Genomic DNA, 18,253 nt, shown 5'->3' on the forward strand with positions numbered 1-18,253 from the left:
GTTAAAAATTGTGAAACTCTTTCTATTTTTTATTCTGTAACAGGGTCTCACTGGTCCCATTGGTCCTCCTGGCCCTGCTGGTCCCAATGGTGAGAAGGTAAGTCTTACAGCTTTAAAACAAAATTTTCCAGTTCTTTCTTTTCACATACCTATGGTAATGTAAATAGGTTTTTACTTAGTTTGATTTTAGTGTTTGGGGCATGAAGGCTAGCTGTCACTGATCATATCTGCAGAGACTGTTAATAGCTTGATATCTGTTGCTAATCCTCATCCTGTGTTCTCTGATAGGGTGAATCTGGTCCTGCTGGTCCTTCTGGAGCTCCTGGTGCCCGTGGTGCTCATGTAAGTAAAGTTTAACCAGTATCAGATTATTTTAAACCCGGAATGCCACTGTCTTTTGAATTTTGTGCATGTTCGGTACCCTTTAGTACAAAAAAATGCAAGAAATTAAGTGATTTATTGCACCATTTCTAATAGGATTACTTGAAATATCCAATAGTTTAACACTATTCAGTTGTAAGATTAAACTTTCGAATTTATCATGTCCTATTTTCCTTCATCTTTCAGGGTGACAGGGGTGAGACTGGACCTCCTGGACCTGCTGGATTTGCTGGACCTCCTGTAAGTGATAAAAAGCAAAGTTGTCCAGTTGTTAGCACTGCTGAAATATGAGGAATAGCACTAAATGTCTCGATATTTAATCTAAAGTCCCAAAGTGAGGGGGGTAAGGTTAAACAAGTTTGGATAGATACAAAAGATAACCTCTGTAGTGAAAATTTGGTTATTGTATTGGTGGATAAAAGGAGAAAAAATTCTACCTTGTATGTTGTTACCCAGATATTAGTCTCCAGCTTTGTTGGACGTGCCTACACCTGTAGCTAGGAACACACATCTTGTTTTCTCAGTGTATTGTTCTGGGGAGACAGACTAATGTGTAGACAGTAGCAGGTTTTTGTATTGCTCTCTGTTCAGTTTTATCCAGAGACTCAGAGAGATAAATGTTTGCAATAAGCTGCATCCTTCCAAATGGATGGAAGGATGCAGCTTATTAAAATGTTTTTATAACAGCACCGTTTATCATACATTTTTTTCTCTACGTTGCACTATGATTATTTATTGAATTTATGTCAGAGTGATTAACACTACTGTACAAGGTGTTAAGATGTTTTTTATTCACAGTTAACAGACTGTAACTATGGTTTCACACCACACAGACTGGAGTTAAAAATAAATAACATTAAATATTACATAAAACATCAGTCACTCTTATTCGATATGTTGTTATGTTTTATTTCTTATTACACATGTTTAATTGATTGTGAAGCAGACACAACCTCAGTCAAAGTTTCAGGTGACAGATTACATCATTAAAGAACTTTTTCTTCTGCACTGCTTTCTGTCAGGTGTATACTATATTACTATATATTACTTCAGTAGTAAACAGTATTACTCCTTTAAAGTCTGGTACAGACAGATCAAACATTTTAACAAATAACTCATTTACATTGTAAACATTTGTATTGTGACTGGTATATTTCATGTTTGTTACTGTCTTTTTCTCTCAGGGTGCTGATGGACAGCCTGGAATCAAGGGGGAGCAGGGAGAATCTGGACAAAAGGGAGATGCTGGTGCCCCTGGACCCCAAGGACCATCTGGCGCCCCTGGACCTGCAGTAGGTGTCACTCTGGGTTTTTTTACACTGAACTACCAAACAGTCCAACCTCTAAATTGCATTTGTATATTGTATACCAAATCATACTAAACCTGTTTTGGTCTTTTTAAAAGCACTGCAGAAGTTTTTTTATGCAAAGAGAAACATTTCAAAGAGAAGATTAAATTCCAATATTGTTTCACAGCAGCTGAAAGTATTTTCAATTTGGGTTTTATTGTCTGGTATAAAACATAAAACAAATGTCAAACAATAATGTACAATATGTTTTCTTTTCAAGGGTCCCACAGGTGTTTTTGGACCTAAAGGTGCTCGAGGTGCTCAGGGACCTCCTGTAAGTGACCTTTTTTAAATCTTTATTGTTGTCTTATAGTTGCAGATACTTTATCTAAATGATTCTTTCTTTAAGGGTGCCACTGGTTTCCCTGGAGCTGCTGGCCGAGTTGGACCCCCTGGTCCCAATGTAAGTTCAGTCTTTTTTTATCAAAGGTAAACTCAGCACCTGCAGTTCACATGCAGACTATATGGTAAAAAAACGTGCAGTTACCACAACACAGATAGATCATATTAATTAAAATATCAAAACATATAAGATAAATATATCACATATAACCCTAAACCACCTCATTAAACCATTATTGTACACACTGATGATACTAAAACAGATTCCTGTGGAATTTGATAAGAGAGTGAGAAGAAAAAAAGCTGCAGCAGAACAAATACAGTATTGTTGTCTAGATATCACCTGATTTATTGTCGCCTAGGACGCCTTTTTAATTTTCACCAGTAAAGCACTGACACCTGCTGTTTCAGCACCTACGCATGATCAAAATGGCATGTCTGACACAGTGGGAGTCGTTGTAGTTTGTTAGAATGCTTCTACAGACTTGTTAAGAGGAAGTGCAACATATTGTGAGAAGCATCTCTGATCACGTAAGTCTGCTAATGTGAGAACTGTGATATTAATAGTCTTTTAAAGACGTACAGATAAAGGGGCTAGCTAAAATAGTAGAAAATATATGATGTTATTTCATGCATGTGAATCCTTTTAATGTATGTCATCCTCATTACACTTCTTAGGGTAATCCTGGACCTGCTGGTCCTGCTGGCCCTCCTGGTAAAGATGGACCCAAGGGTGTGAGGGGAGATGGTGGACCCCCAGGCAGACAAGGTGACCCTGGGCTACGTGGTGCTGCTGGAACTCCCGGAGAGAAGGGAGATGCCGGAGAGGATGGTCCTCCTGTGAGTTTGTCATTCTTATATTCAATATCCCTCAATTAACCAATTAAGACTCTTTTGGCCTTAATATTTGTAATTGCTTGACATTGTGTTACTGGAAATGTCACTGCAAACCTTCTAGCAACAGATTGCACATCTCCTCCACTGTCAAGGTGAACACAGAAATGATTAAATGGGTTTGTTTTCTTCATTTCTGTCGACTTTTGCGTGGCTGTGTCAGCCCAAAGGACCCATTTCATCAGTAATGGACAGCAGCCAAGCACAGTCTCCATTAATAAAAAGTGTCCATCACTGACTCTAATAGCAGATCAAGACTTATTACAGCACAGGGCAGCACAAGCTCTATGACAGACTGATGACAGGACCCTGAGCTTTTACCTTGCCTACACTCACACACCTAAAATACATACACAACACTTCCTATCAAAATAATGACATATCACAGATGATTGTGTACACAAACATGAAGATAGCAGCCGAGTTGAGTATTTCCCACTTACAGGGCATAGTAAACTGTATGAAATCTGAAACCATGCATCAAGAAATCCGTCTTTTGAGCTAAATGGTGTGTCTCAGGCCTCAACTTACTTAAGGCAGGTATTTACTGTGAACATTGGTTCAGGGAGGTTTCAATGTTGCGCCACAGGATAAATGCCAGAGTAGATGAAGTGGACCATAAAGGTTTGATGGCGAGACAGATTTATATCTACTGCCACTTTTGATGAAATGACAGAAGGGAAAAAAGAAAAACTTTGATAAGTATAGAAACATGACAGAAACTAATAAAAACAGACAAAAACTACCCATAGCTTAAGACTACGTGCTTGGTCCTCTCCTTCTTTTCCATTCGTTTGTTCCCTTTCAGCTAATCATCTGCCTCCTCTTCTCTCTCTGCTTGGTTTTCTCGTAAATGCATCTGTGAAGTGACACTGGTTGGTGTGCAGCCTCACATCAACAATAAAACCCAGCAAGTTACTGCTCCCAGAAGAGAAACAGTCCACACATAATTACTCATAAAACCACAACGTCATTTTCACAATTACATGTGCATGATTTGCGGGTATGAATTAAATAAATTGCTGTAGATACAACAAGTTGATTAGTGTGTTTTAGAGGAACTGGTAGATAGATTTTATTTCCATCAAACAGCCAGGTTAGCTATTTTCCCTATTTCCAGTTTAAATGGTAAGCTAGGCTTACTGGCCACTGACTGTAGTTTATTTATTGTATAGTGTGGTATTGGTTTCATTTCATCTAACTATTGGCCGGAAAAGACAAATTAACACTATAAATAGTTTTAATGCTCCAGAGAAAGACAAACCTGTCCCATGAAGAATTTACAGATTCAAGACAGAATCAGCCACAACATCCATCCACCGCCACCATAAATACTAAATGATTTGACTGTTGATATATTTACTACACAATAATTGTATTTCTCACCTCTTATTTTGCCCTTTCAGGGCCCCCCAGGTCCTTCAGGTCCCCAGGGTTTGGCTGGTCAGCGTGGTATTGTTGGTCTACCTGGACAGCGTGGTGAGAGAGGTTTCCCTGGTCTGCCTGGACCCTCTGTAAGTGACACATGTTCATCTATAATAGATATTTCAATGTACAAATGAGTCCTGCAGAAAAACAATTATTTTCACGATCGATTCATGTAGGGCTGCAGCTATTGATTATTTTAGTAATGCTGTATTCTCCAGCAATTATTCCATTGATCAGTCTAGTAATTGGATAAGAAATGATTTTGCTTTAGTAAAGTGAAACCGTAAATATACATAGGAGAAAGTAAGAATAAGATTAAGTCTCTTAAAATGAACAACTAATTGGATTTTGTTTTCAGAAATAACATTTTATTACTTAATGACAAACAATAATATTATTTGTCACCCTCTGAGTTTTAAGAAAACATATTCCCAAATGGAGGTACTATTATTAATAATAATAATAATACATGAATATTGCCTTTGAGTTGTGCAACTTTACTTTTAGAACTACATATTCTAGATTTCACCCTATGTACAGGTATAATGTCACCATTTACTGTGTTCTTGGACATTTTGTTGCACTTGTAGGAGGCAAAGTCAAGTGGACAGGAAGGTTTGAACAAGAATCAGTGCAGACTGGAGTGTTGAATGCATCTAATTTGCAAACCTGCACGTGCAAAGCTTGGAACCCCATTTATCTCTAAATTAAATCCAGGTTGTAGGCAATGTACAGTCTATAGCAGTTTTCTTGTGGAATAGAGTTAAGATTTAAAAAGGAAGAATAGAGAGTCTCCATATTGTCCAAATTGGCATGATTGGCATCATGCAGTCGCTGCATATTTGCCAGCTGCACATCCATGAAGTGAATCTACCATATTCCACTACATCCCAAAGGCGCTCTATTCGATTAAGGTCTGGCAACTGTGGAAGTCATTAGAGTACAGTGAAACCAGTGTGAGATGATTTTAGCTTTGTGACATGATGTGTTATCTTGCTGGAAGCAGCCACCAGGAGATGGGTACAGTGTGGCTATAAAGGAATGGACATGGTCAGGAACAATAGTCAGGTAAACTGTAGCATTTAAACAAAGCTCAATTGGTAATGCGGCCCAAAGTGTGCCAAAGAAATATCCCCCACACCGTTACACTATCACCTACCCTTTCTGAAGCCTGGTTTTAACTTCAGCAGATCATCTTGATCAGGTCTGCAAGCCTAATTGCGTTGAGTTGCTGCCATATGACTGGCTGGTTAGATATTTCAGCCTGACCTAATCCCAGACACTTCAATCCGCTCATTACAGTTTAGAGCTTAACCAACAACATGTCCAACTACTAGTATATATTTAGGGCGGGTGTATAACCAATTAATTGGTTAGGAGAAATTGTGATGTCAAATTTAACATCTTAATCACCAGAAGGCAGACCCAGGACTTGCCTTCCATGTCGTAAGGTGCAACATGTTATATGCCATACTTATCACTTTTACTTTTCTGACAATCTTAGGCATCTAAGAGTAACTGAGTAAATGAAAACAATCTTTAGTTTCAGCCCTGCACAACACTGCCTTTTTTTTTTATAAAAGAAAAACAGTCTGGAGGCTGGAACTTACACATGTATTTTTTGCTTGACAGAAGAATAATCTGTTACAATTTCTATTAGGTGTCTGATGCAGTGTTTTGGAATTAAAGGTGAATTAATACTGTTTATTAGACTTTTAGGTACCCAACTCAACATGAGGTGTCTGTCCTATTTGCTGAATGCAGCATACTTTGTGGCAACCTCTAAATAATAAATAATAAAACAGGCTGCTACTAAAAATATTTAGAAGTCTGTCTCCTAATTACTCAGTACAAGCAAATGGAGAATAAGCACAGGAACGCTCTGAACTGTCATTCCGCTGTGTCCTTATTGGATCACTGGTGAACTGATTCAATGTGATGAATGGTACAACATGTAACAAGAAGGCTTCTGCTGCCTACATCTCACACTATTTGATATGTGACATAAGCCGGGGACATGGCTGTACAACATCTCAGTGGGCATGTCCTTACAATTAATTATTGATCACGATGCATGACAGGGCTGCCAAGAAAGCAGCTGTGATGCCAAACTCTCAAGGAGTGAAAATGTATCTAAGAACAGAAGTGAAGTTTGACCTGCAGAAACTGGTTTGGCTCATTAGAAGTCTGCACATGATCAGAGATTTTTAAACCGATGCAATATTTTGTGCCATGTTCTTCATTCTTATATTTGATCATTTTCACTCAGATGCATAAAAAACTATATTTGGTTTCTGATTAAGTAATCTGGATTTAGTTATAGGTCAATAATGAGTCCTCATCTGTCCTTTCAGGGTGAGCCCGGAAAGCAGGGAGGACCTGGTGGCTCTGGAGATCGTGGACCCCCTGGACCTGTTGGACCTCCTGGACTTACTGGACCTGCAGGGGAGCCTGGCAGAGAGGTCAGAAAACCAACACACAGCATGTGTGCCACACTGTACTCCAGTGGCTTTTAACTGTCAAATATCGATGATGTAGGCAGCAAATCTTTTGTATGGAGGCCAAGCCCATTGAAATGCATGGCTATTTGGATCATGTGTGGATTGGCATTGTGCCTACACCATATTATTTATGTGTTTTGTTGGAGCAAGGTTCATTATGCCATTGATTTGTATTCAACAGGACATCTGGCTTGTTGGAGGTAAAACCTACTAACACTTAATATTATTCTATCACATGACAGGGCAACCCTGGATCTGATGGACCTCCTGGTAGAGATGGTTCTGCTGGAATCAAGGTGAGAAATCCTGCTACATAAGATACACAAGGTCAACTCCTCTGTAAGAGGTATTTGTTCATGTGTTATCCATGTACTTCACATCAGGCTACTTCTACATACAGTACTCAGATGATTCTGTGTTCATAGCTTCCTTTTTTTAAACTGCTCTTTTTGTTTCAGGGTGATCGTGGTAACACCGGTCCTGCTGGTGCTCCTGGTGCTCCAGGTGCTCCTGGTGCTTCTGGCCCAGTTGGCCCCACTGGCAAACAAGGAGACAGAGGAGAAGCTGTGAGTAGCAGCACTAACACACTGAACCTGTCTGAAATGTGATGTCATTTTCTTCATTTAATAGGATACTTCTAGAAAACTTCCATGTGAGCTAAGAAGATGTCTAACTTTGATGAAGTTGTTTTTCACCTGCTGAAGATTAGTACTGTCTGATGGCTCATAAATACAGAGGAGCATGTCTCAAGTGTTCCCTCCTCGACTCACTGTAATGAACTCTGTGCTTATCGTTTTTGTTTATCATGGCATTTATTCAGTGCAGTTCAGAAGAGCTTCATCAACGTTTTCTACTATTAATCTATATTATTTGGTTCATAAATGATTCTTAGTGCAACATTGTCCCTGTCGACAACACATTTGACTTTCTGGGTTACCAGAGTGCTTTAGTGCACTGCAGAGTGCTTATCTTAAGTACTGTAGTACTAATTGCCTACAGGTGTGGTAAGAAGCAACTATTCCAAACTAATTATTATAGAGACAGTGGAGCACATACTGTACAGCAAGTGATAAGTATATTGTGTACCATATATTCACACTGATTGGGTGAGAGCAAAATCTTAGCAATCTTTTTCAAAACAGAAAAATACTAGCATATAGAGGTAACCCACAAATAAATAGAACCGTTTAAAAAACAATATTAAAATCTTGAAATAATGCCGCAGTAATTTCTCAAGTGCTATATTTCTACTTAAAATCACCACCTTCTTTTGTTGTTTTTAGGGTGCACAAGGACCTGCTGGACCTCCAGGCCCTGCTGGAGCCAGAGGAATGCCTGTATGTATCTTTATAAGTGTTAAAACATATACAGTCTCAGGTTTGAATGAGTGTTTTGAATTTTGACAAACAAAAAGAAAGAAAAAGAATTAGGATCAGATGCAAGAGAGAAATAACAGTAAATACCAGTAAGCTTTGATGTTTCCAAAATAAAAGCACTTCACAAGGCAAACAAAGGTAAATTAGGATATTGTCCTCTTGTTCTCAGGGACCTCAAGGACCCAGAGGTGACAAGGGTGAGGCTGGAGAGGCCGGTGAAAGAGGACAAAAGGGTCACAGAGGTTTCACTGGTCTGCAGGGTCTGCCCGGACCTCCAGTAAGGATCCACACTGAACTTACATGTTTTAGCTGTAATTTCTTTGTTATTAACACATCACTGATAATTTCAGTGTAAATGTAGTATGTGTAAATGTAATCATCATCTGTCCTAGGGTCAAGCTGGAGACCAGGGTGCTACTGGACCTGCTGGACCCGCTGGACAAAGAGTGAGTAGACAAACTACCAAAATACTCAATTATGAAACCTGTAAAATTGGAAAATCGCTTTCTTTGCAATAAGTGTCTTTAGAGCTTAGCGTGAAACCATTTTAACCCTCTGTGAAAATAGGGACCACCTGGACCTGTTGGTCCTGCTGGAAAGGATGGTGCAAATGGTATGCCAGGACCCATTGGGCCCCCTGGACCTCGTGGTCGCAGTGGAGAGACCGGACCCGCTGTGAGTATATATATCATTTTAGTAATCATTTAACTTGAACAAGAAATGGGAATATACAAAATGAAGCACTAGCTGAAAAAAAAAGAAATGTCAAAACTGTATGAAATGCCAAATATAATGCTTCTATCTTTATTTGCATTTCTTTTTCTCTCAGGGTCCACCTGGAACCCCTGGACCCCCTGGTCCTCCTGGTCCCCCTGGGCCTGGCATTGACATGTCTGCCTTCGCTGGTCTGGGTCAGATTGAGAAGTCCCCAGATCCTCTCAGGTACATGAGGGCTGACCAGGCTTCTGGAAACCTCCGTCAGCACGATGCTGAGGTAGATGCCACTCTCAAATCTCTCAACAACCAGATTGAGAACATCCGCAGCCCTGAGGGATCCAAGAAGAACCCAGCTCGCACCTGCAGAGACCTGAAGCTCTGCCATCCTGACTGGAAGAGCGGTGAGTGACACTGAGAGGAATTTGTTAAATTGGGCTGAGAAGATGAAATAGACACAAGTTAGACGTTTGACATTTTATGCTGGCAGGAAGTTTAGTCAAGTCAAATGTTAATGTCAATATGTTGTGTCATCTAGAGGTTTTTAGATGCAGATGATTCAGAGTTAGTTTTTGCAACACTAAATTACAAAATATATTATTCAAATATTTGTCTCTCTCTTGAAATCCTCCTTTAGGAGAGTACTGGATTGATCCCAATCAGGGTTGCACCATTGATGCAATTAAGGTCTTCTGCAACATGGAGACTGGAGAGTCCTGTGTCCACCCCAAGCCTTCCAGCATTCCTCGCAAGAACTGGTGGTCCAGCAAGAGCAAGGACCGCAAACACGTCTGGTTTGGAGAGACAATGAGTGGAGGATTCCACGTAAGTCCCACAACACATTTTAATTTTCTGTCCTCCTCTACTCTTGACATTAGCATTTTATGTTAATGGATCAGGTCTAAGGCTCATTGTCTTTTTTTATAAGACCAAACCTGCAACAGCCATTATAATAGCAGTATTAACTGTTATGCAAACTTCCCATTTCTTACCTGTGGCCTTGTGCAGTTCAACTATGGTGATGACAGCCTGGCGCCCAACACTGCTGCCATCCAGATGACTTTCCTGAGACTGCTGTCCACCGAGGCTTCTCAAAACCTCACCTACCACTGTAAGAACAGCGTGGCCTACATGGACGCCTCAACAGGCAACCTGAAGAAGGCCGTGCTTCTGCAGGGCTCCAATGATGTGGAGATCAGAGCCGAGGGCAACAGTCGTTTCACTTACAGCGTGATGGAGGACGGCTGCTCGGTAAGATTGGACAGATTCAACATGCTAATACAGCACTGTGGAAAAATTGTTATAAACTTCACTTTCTCCTCATGACCAACATTAAGCACTGTATATTTTAGTCACTGGTACTCACTAAGAGTACTTGTAAGTTTGGAGAAGTCATTTGTAATTTAAATCCTTGTGTTTTAATTCCCTCAGAAACACACGGGCCATTGGGGCAAGACAGTGATTGAATACAAATCACAGAAGACCTCTCGTCTGCCAATTGTGGACATTGCCCCCATGGATATTGGTGGAGCAGACCAGGAGTTTGGAGTTGATGTTGGTCCAGTCTGCTTTTTGTAAAGAACAAGAGATTGAGTAGAAGAGAAAGAAGAAGTGAAAATGTGAGAAAAATATCATGAAAGAGGAGCACACTTCTGATAAAGGAGAAGAGGATGAGAGAAAAAGAAAGATCAAGACACTTTTTTTAAATGGGACTTTTTTTCTAAGTAAAAAGTGCTTTTTCCAAGTTGAACTCCGTAGGATATCTGCACTGAATGGCACCAGCAACTGTCATCTGTGATTCATCCAGCATTGCCTCTAATCAACTCATCTCCAATATGGACGCTAAGCATTCCCCAAAAGCCCCCCACACACTTCACAGCAACCTCCTGTGCCTACCCCAATGCCACGTCCACAAACAAGATGGAGGAAGTATGAGGCGAGTACGGGAACATACCAGAGAGCTAGAAAGAGAAAAATGTGTTGGTGTTATTTATTTATTGTTTAGGTTTGGGTCCCAGGTGTGACAGGACTGAATTTGTTGCTAATAAAAAGCCCACTTACACATATTTAAAAAAAAAGAACCTTATGCACCAACTTTCTCTCTTACTTCCTCCTCTTTACCCACATCTGCCATGTTCACTAAAGCATACACATCTCTTTGAAACCAAAAATCTAGCTTCTCAGAAAGTGCAGGTTTTCCTATTTGTTCCACCACAGTGTGTATCAAACTGTTACTGTGTATTATAATAAAAGTCAATGGTGCTATTGTTGTAAAACAGTCTGTATTTTTTAACAACCATATACTCATTTGTAGTGACGTGTATATATATGTGTATATATATGTATATGTGTGTATACATATATATACAGTTTCTCAGAGAGAGCATTTCACCCTGGGATTTTTGATTTCAGGATGATAAATGTCCCCTGCCATGCCCCACCCTCCTGCTTCAATCCTTTTAAACACATTTACAATCAAGGCATGCCTAATTTGGAACAAATTAAATTTCTTATTTTTCATTCTATTTGTTTTGGAAAACATTTTGTTTTTAAAGCTACCTCACACACAAAATCGACTTCACAAATAAAACTAAGCCCCCTCCTTGAATCATTGTTTACAAATATATCCCATATTTTAGGCAAATATGAGCAATATTTTTGAAACGTTGGGTCATAAAAGCCCACTCTGCTGCCCCCGATTTGCTCTGACCTTTGACCTCCCCCAGTCCCTCTCTACTTCCTTCCATCAGTCCCCTCGCACAGGGAGTGCCCTCTGCTTCGGCGTACACACTCACATAGGTGCAGAGATTTAAAGTGTGTTTGACCTTGTCGCAGCTCTTCAGCCAGTGCAGAGGGTTCATTTGTGTGAGGTTGTGTATATTTTTTATTATTAATAATATTATTATTATTAATAATAGCATTATTATATTATTATTATGATCATGACTTGTTTTTTGTTACGTTTTAATTAATGTAAATTGGAAATAAAATACAAAACCAAGGAACAGGCTGAAGTTGCTTTTTATTTATATCCTGTTTTGTTCCCCCTTTGTGAAATATCTGGGGCAGTGGTTGTGACTTTTCCCCAGAGAAATTCCTTTCAAAAAAGTCCCACCTCAACATTTTCATTTTTGCTGTTCCCTGTTTTTACTCCCTGTATTTTTGTGGTGATGTCCAGATATATTTTCAGGGGGACAAACAGCTCCGATTTCAAGAAAAGGCAGTGGAGTGTTGGATGAATGTGGGGCCATTTGGATTTATAGAAAAACAAAATGTTGAAGAAGGAGGTGGGGAAAGTTTTTTTCATACTTTCCATATTTGTAAAATAGATTTTGATCATTTCTTTTAGCTTCATCATATGGTAGAGTAGAAATAGGAAGCACTTTAGACTATTACGGGCTCATTCTATGAACTGATAATGTCTTCCTGTACTTCTATTACTCCTCTTTGTTGTCTTTCTTGCTGTTTTCAACCTACAGTAGCAATAAAAGATAGAATCATCTCTATGCACAAAGTACAGCAACATTTCTTTACTTTTTTTTATACATTTGTTGTATTTTTTTTTTCCTGAAATCACTTTTTGATTTTAATAGTTCATTTATTATTTAATGTAAAGGGTTCCAATCTATGACATAATCTTTGTTTGAATGATTATTGGCATACAAACAGGAGAAAAAAACAATTCAGCGGGACAGAACTACATCAATAAAGAAAATACCCACACAATAAGTACACAGAGAGGACATTGTTCTTGTTCTTGGTTCTTGTGTTCTGCATTATCAGTGTTATTGTAGCTTCACCAGCCACAGATGAAACTATTATCCTCGGGTCAAAGGTTACAATCAGGGTTTATTCAGATCATCTAAAGTCACACGTGTAGAGTCAAGTATATCCATAAACAGTCACAGGACAAATTACCATCATTCTCATCTTTTAGCATGTGGTTTATGCCCAAAAATCAGGTTTTACATTTATCTTAACAATAATGTTGCACTCGTAGCTAATTCACAGTCTTCACCCTGAACGACACACACACCTGAACCTCTGTAGAGTAAAAGACACGACACGTTTAGCACACACTACATAGAAAGTTGACCTAATCTAGGTTTTAACGCCACTCTCCCCAATTTGCCTGCTCAAAGGGGTGCAGTTATACTTAATTACATCCATGAACACGTATTGGTTTGAAACTGTACACTTTAAAAGACACATGTAGCCATGCTAGCAGCACTTGCAAGCTAACATGCTAACACACAAAGTGCTAGCAAAGGCTGCTGGGAAATTTTTATTAGCTCACAAGAAATGACATGGTGCTGGAGAGAAATAGAAATAATACTAGAAAGACATTTACTTTCCTTATTTTGTCTGATTTATCTTTAAGGATTAAATTATCCAGTATTAAACCATGTCTTTTTTTACCCAACCCTAACATTTGGGAACCCCTGTCCTAAACACGCATTATATGTTGCAGACAAACGTTTTACAATTTCTATTTAACAGTAAAAAAATGACAAACACTCGCACATTAACCACACCGCCCTACAACGAACAATGCTCCTCGGGTATTTCCACACTAAATACGATGAGATTCAAACAGGCCGCTGTTAATCCAGTGAGGTTTTGCTCCTTTTATGCAGAACGCTGAGATGAATATTCAGTGCACATACAGTAAATGGCATCGGTCTTAATATTACATAATTTAACTGTACAAACAAAGTAAAATATTCCATTCATCAGTGTGTTTTGCAGCGTAGTAAGGAAAATAACAGATGGAACAGTTTGTGCACAGCAATCAGTGCAGAGATGACTAGAAAAGCAGGGTTTAGAAGATTAATTAAAACTAAAATAACAGCTTTTCTCAAGATAAATGGTTATACTAACCTAATTAAGAACAAGATCAATTTCTAAATCTGGCCGTGTTTCCAATCAATGACAGCTCTATGTACACTAAGTTGTCCAGACATTTCAGAGCCAGCGACGGCAGCTTGAAGACAAACTAGCTCACCTTAAGCTCTAATGGCTTCCTGCGAGTAAATTTAGATCAGCAGTTCTCCACTGTCCTAATGGCCGTGTATTGGGAAAGGCTTAAATAGCATCCGTGCAAAATCAATGTTATCAAAAGAAAAATGGCCGCAACAATTCACAACAACAGCACAAGTACACGCGCATACACAGAAATCAAACAAGCAATTAGACGAGGACACACTCGTTTTTGACCTGATAAACACACTCCAGCTGATTACGAGTAAGTGCTCATTAAGGGTCAGCTGGTCAAAGGCTCCTAATTAGAGTTTAATGAAAGATAAAAGAGTACAGTATGAGGCAGGAGGCAGTAGAAAAGAAAAGGAAAAAGGGACTACAAAATGAAAATGAAGGTTTTAAAGTTCAAAGAATGTGTGTCTTTTTATAAATTCTTATTTGATCCTTTCATCTTCCTTCTGCTATGCTTCTGTTTTTATATTCTTCTCTTGTCTCTCAATGCACATGGTAAAATAAGTAAAAAAACAGTTATGCACTTCTTAGTTTTCCTTAAGTTGAGAGAATTCAATGGGAAAAAATATTAAACACGAGTCTCTCAGTACTGTAACAAATATAAAGAAACATTGCAATCAAAAAACAACTATAAAGGGTACATTTCTTAAGTTTATCACATGCTCTGGAGCAGAAGTTCAGAAACCAGTACTTAGAGTATCCGTCTCTGTGGGGGTCTTGCGTGGGCTGGGTAAACTCTTCAGATACTCCAAATGGCGGCGGGCCTCAGCTTGGTTCTGCCTCACATAGTACACTACATATATGATGACCATGAAGAACCAAACAAACATGGTCACCAGCATGGCCACGTCAGTCGTTTTCCTCTGCAGGCTACAGAAATTCACCCCAGAATCCAGCAGTCTGACCAGCGGCTGACCTGCATGTTCGCCTTGCGACCCCGGGTCTTCCCACCTGCTTCCCTCACCAATGCCCCGCACAGAGCTCTCACAAATGATCCCGTTCACAGTCTCAGGTTCCAGGTTCAGAGTCTCCATCAGCTCCTGGAGGGCGCAGTCACAATGCCAGGGGTTGTGATAGAGCCGGGTTTTTGCACGAGTGGTGCCAAACTCCTCCCTGCTGGCCTGCCTCAGCTGGTTGTGTGAGAGGTCCAGCAGGCGCAGCTCGGGGCCCAGGTGCCGGAGGGCCCCAGAGGCGAGTGAGTCGATGCGGTTGTGGGACAGGTACAGGTCCCGTAGATGAACCAGGTTGCTGAAGGCACTCTCTGGTATGGACCGGATGTAGTTGCGCTCCAGGTGGAGGGAGACAGTTTCTGGTGGAATCCCCTCTGGGATCTCCCGTAACCCAGCATCCGAGCACAGCACTGTGGCTGTATCTGAGGCGCAGTGGCAGCTCTCCGGGCACTGGGAGAAAGCGTGGCCCCACAGCGTGGAGAACAAGAGGGAGACACACAGCCATGTATGAAGGTCCACTCCATTACCTCTCCATCTTCCATCACTGACGCTTGCACGTCTCTCCTCACACCGGCTTGTGCACATCGCCTCACCATAGCCCCCTGACACACACCAGGTCCCAATCAGACACACACGGTCACGCCAGGAATATCTGACAGATTGTGAGAAAAGAATGGTCAGAGTGGAAAAGATGAGTCTATTTCAGTGTGTCTCACTTTACAAACCCTTCGAATAACATACAGTCACATGAACGCTGACATGGGAGATTATATTTAGGAGGAGGAGTACGACGAGGAAAAAGGTCAGTGGGTAAAAAGACAGACAATGAAATGAGTTTAAGCCTCTTCATCTGATAAATACGCTCGTGCATGGAGGGACATTTTAATGCAAAAGTAGAAAAAAGCTGCACATTTTCAAGAAACACATTGTCATTCACACTGCACTGTAACTAATTTACATTTGGTGGTGTGGCTTGTTAATAACTTGGAAGGAAATTGGCAACAGTGGCTTTTATTGCAGCGATTGCCTCATGAATCACAGTTTAAACAGCAGTAATGATAGTTTGTGATCTAATCAGCTTGTGTTTCTGAATTAAGAGGACACAGAAGCAATTATCTGAACTCTCCACACCCCCTTCCTGATGTGTCCTTCCTTTAAGACCAGAAGCAACACTCATCAATACATGTTGATCTCATTTATCCCTCTATTTTCCACTGCTGCTGCTTAATCATATTCCATGGGTGGAGGTAGGGGAGCTGTGCATTTGCTGGGATGGAGGTTAGTAAGGGGGTAGGATCAATAGCCCCAGTACTGCCTGTTACACCATTAATAGCAAGAACATCAATCCTGACTTAGTCCCACAGTGTCAATAAGTGACAGAGCTGGAGGAAAAAAAAAAATCACCCAGCAGTAGTCTGGGTGTTCACATCTGCTCGCTGCTCCTGCAGCGAGGAGGCAAGAGTTAAAAAAAAAAAAAGTAATCTGACTACACGCCGTCACGTGGGCAAAAGCACTAGAGAATATATAACATGTGTTATGTGTGTTAAGCTATTTTAGAGCTGCTCAGCCTCATCTGCCTGTCTGTGCTTTTTAATCTACAGTATGTGGGTCTGTAAATGGTGTCAGCGTAGTTTGTTCAGACAATCCAATTCTGGTGTTTTTAGGACAGTTTTGCTTTGCTGAAACTAATACGGCCGTATGATGTTCCTGTTCCAAGAGAAAAAAAAAAAATCACAATACACTCCCCGAGATTGAATTAAAAGCCCATTCTCTTAAAAGTCAATCACTTTCTGCTTTCTCCCCGTCTTCATAATAGAATCCAAACTGGCATGTGTCTCCATCCTCCTGCACAGAGGGCAAACCGTAAAGGCTTCAACCCCAGAGTAACAGTGGCCTAGATTGGGTTGATAAGCCTAAAGGTGAGTGTCTGACTGACTGACAGCCCTGTGATAGCCATCAAGTGGTCATGTGTGTGTTTTGTGAGCAGAGGTGAGGATTTAGTTCAGCGCTCATCAGCTGTGTTATTAACATACTGAATGTTGATGCATGCAAATCCTCAATTAACAAAAGTAATCATTTGCTGCATGAATAAGAATGGGAATGAGAAAGGCTGAGAGAAAGGCTTGGACAAAGAGTCCCAAAGCAAATACAGCTGGCACTGTGGTTACAGCCGATGATTTCCCTTTTGTTTTCTAAAATGTTCCTCCTCCTGCATCATGTCTCCAAGTCACAGGTAAATATGAAATATGTCTGACTCAGAGCAATACCTTTACTGTATAAGATTAACGTGCACTGAGGTCGAAACATGTCTAAGCGAATTTCATTTGGACTCTAAATGACATTAACCTGGATGAAACAGGTCAGCTGCACAACAGTATGTGAACCAATGCAAAGTCGGAGAAGGGCTTTTCATCTTCATGCAAACCAACACGGTCGATTCACTTCTTTCTGCAACTTCTGAATCACAATACAATTATTAAAACAAAGGAAGAAAAAAAAAGAAAGTTCGTGCACAATTAAAAGGGAACCCAACAGCAAACCACACAGTCACTCTCTAATAGTCCGGACACATGCGGACATGAATGGATCTGAACTGTTCCCTGAATGAACTCACCTGTACACGGTGTCTTGTAAAGTTTCAGGAAGCAGAAGATGCTTTTAGACTCCGTTTGCAGTTTTTCTATGGACATTTTACCAACAGCACACTGGACACCACCATCCTCATCTTCGGTTTTTACAATCAGCTGTGGATCCGCGGTTTGTCGCCTGCAGGCGGCTTCATCACCGACTGTCATCCCACAGGGCACCGAGAGCCATGAAGCTGTGGAGCAAAGTCTCTCTCTCTCTCTTTGTCTCTGTGTTTGTGTGGAAAAGCGACAAAGACCAGCCCGGGGGCGTGCCACCATCACTTCTAGTCTCCACAGTAATATTCATCAGCATCGAATATAGTGGAAAACGTAGTTTACCTCTATATGTTACCTTGTTTATTTCTAATTATAATTAGATTCTATATAATTAGATTTTGCAGGAAGACATATAGTGGATAAATAACAGCTTAGATTAAAAAAAGGGGGAGCAAATAAATATTTACAATCTATAACCACAGCTTTTATCCAAAAATATGAAGTGTCAGCTGCAAAGCCACGCACTTGTAATATGTGTCACACTGACAAATATTACATTTGCAGCTGTCACAGCAGACAAACAGGGGTAATAACAGATAGAGCAGAAAGAAAACAGGGTGAAGGGAAAGATGTGAAGTTTCTAATCACTCATGTCTGTTTCCAGGAGGTTAAGTAAAAGAGACAATATATCACTAAAGACCT

The 18,253-nt window shown here is 40.3% G+C and overlaps 2 protein-coding genes across 3 annotated transcripts in view; one reads left to right on the forward strand and one right to left on the reverse strand.

Annotated features, from left to right (window-relative positions):
• col2a1b (collagen, type II, alpha 1b) overlaps positions 1–13,246 on the forward strand; it is a 42,466-nt gene extending 29,220 nt beyond the window's left edge. For both annotated transcript variants that reach the window (XM_026348920.1, XM_026348921.1), the window contains 19 exons: positions 44–97; positions 289–342; positions 568–621; positions 1,566–1,673; positions 1,951–2,004; positions 2,080–2,133; positions 2,751–2,912; positions 4,373–4,480; positions 6,749–6,856; positions 7,138–7,191; positions 7,354–7,461; positions 8,179–8,232; positions 8,441–8,548; positions 8,664–8,717; positions 8,839–8,946; positions 9,101–9,389; positions 9,623–9,810; positions 9,994–10,236; positions 10,417–13,246. In XM_026348920.1, the coding sequence (XP_026204705.1) occupies positions 44–97; positions 289–342; positions 568–621; positions 1,566–1,673; positions 1,951–2,004; positions 2,080–2,133; positions 2,751–2,912; positions 4,373–4,480; positions 6,749–6,856; positions 7,138–7,191; positions 7,354–7,461; positions 8,179–8,232; positions 8,441–8,548; positions 8,664–8,717; positions 8,839–8,946; positions 9,101–9,389; positions 9,623–9,810; positions 9,994–10,236; positions 10,417–10,563 (2,109 nt within the window). In that variant the 3' untranslated portion in view covers positions 10,564–13,246. The remainder of the gene's footprint in view (positions 1–43; positions 98–288; positions 343–567; positions 622–1,565; positions 1,674–1,950; positions 2,005–2,079; positions 2,134–2,750; positions 2,913–4,372; positions 4,481–6,748; positions 6,857–7,137; positions 7,192–7,353; positions 7,462–8,178; positions 8,233–8,440; positions 8,549–8,663; positions 8,718–8,838; positions 8,947–9,100; positions 9,390–9,622; positions 9,811–9,993; positions 10,237–10,416) is intronic.
• A 144-nt stretch (positions 13,247–13,390) lies between these two features.
• LOC113154621 (leucine-rich repeat-containing protein 3-like) lies at positions 13,391–17,797 on the reverse strand. Its single transcript, XM_026348922.1, has 2 exons — positions 17,542–17,797; positions 13,391–15,579 (listed from the first exon to the last, which is right to left on the reverse strand). The coding sequence occupies exon 2, from the start codon at positions 15,510–15,512 to the stop codon at positions 14,655–14,657; it is 858 nt and encodes a 285-aa protein (XP_026204707.1). The 5' UTR covers positions 15,513–15,579; positions 17,542–17,797; the 3' UTR covers positions 13,391–14,654.
• Between the last annotated feature and the right edge of the window lie 456 nt (positions 17,798–18,253).

Source organism: Anabas testudineus, chromosome 5 (genome assembly GCF_900324465.2).
Source record: "Anabas testudineus chromosome 5, fAnaTes1.2, whole genome shotgun sequence".
In the NCBI taxonomy this organism is placed as follows: domain Eukaryota; kingdom Metazoa; phylum Chordata; class Actinopteri; order Anabantiformes; family Anabantidae; genus Anabas; species Anabas testudineus.

Coding starts and splice junctions, on each gene's coding strand:
- LOC113154621 (XM_026348922.1), bottom strand. CDS start 15,512: ATGTGCACAAGCCGGTGTGAGGAGAGACGTGCAAGCGTCAGTGATGGA.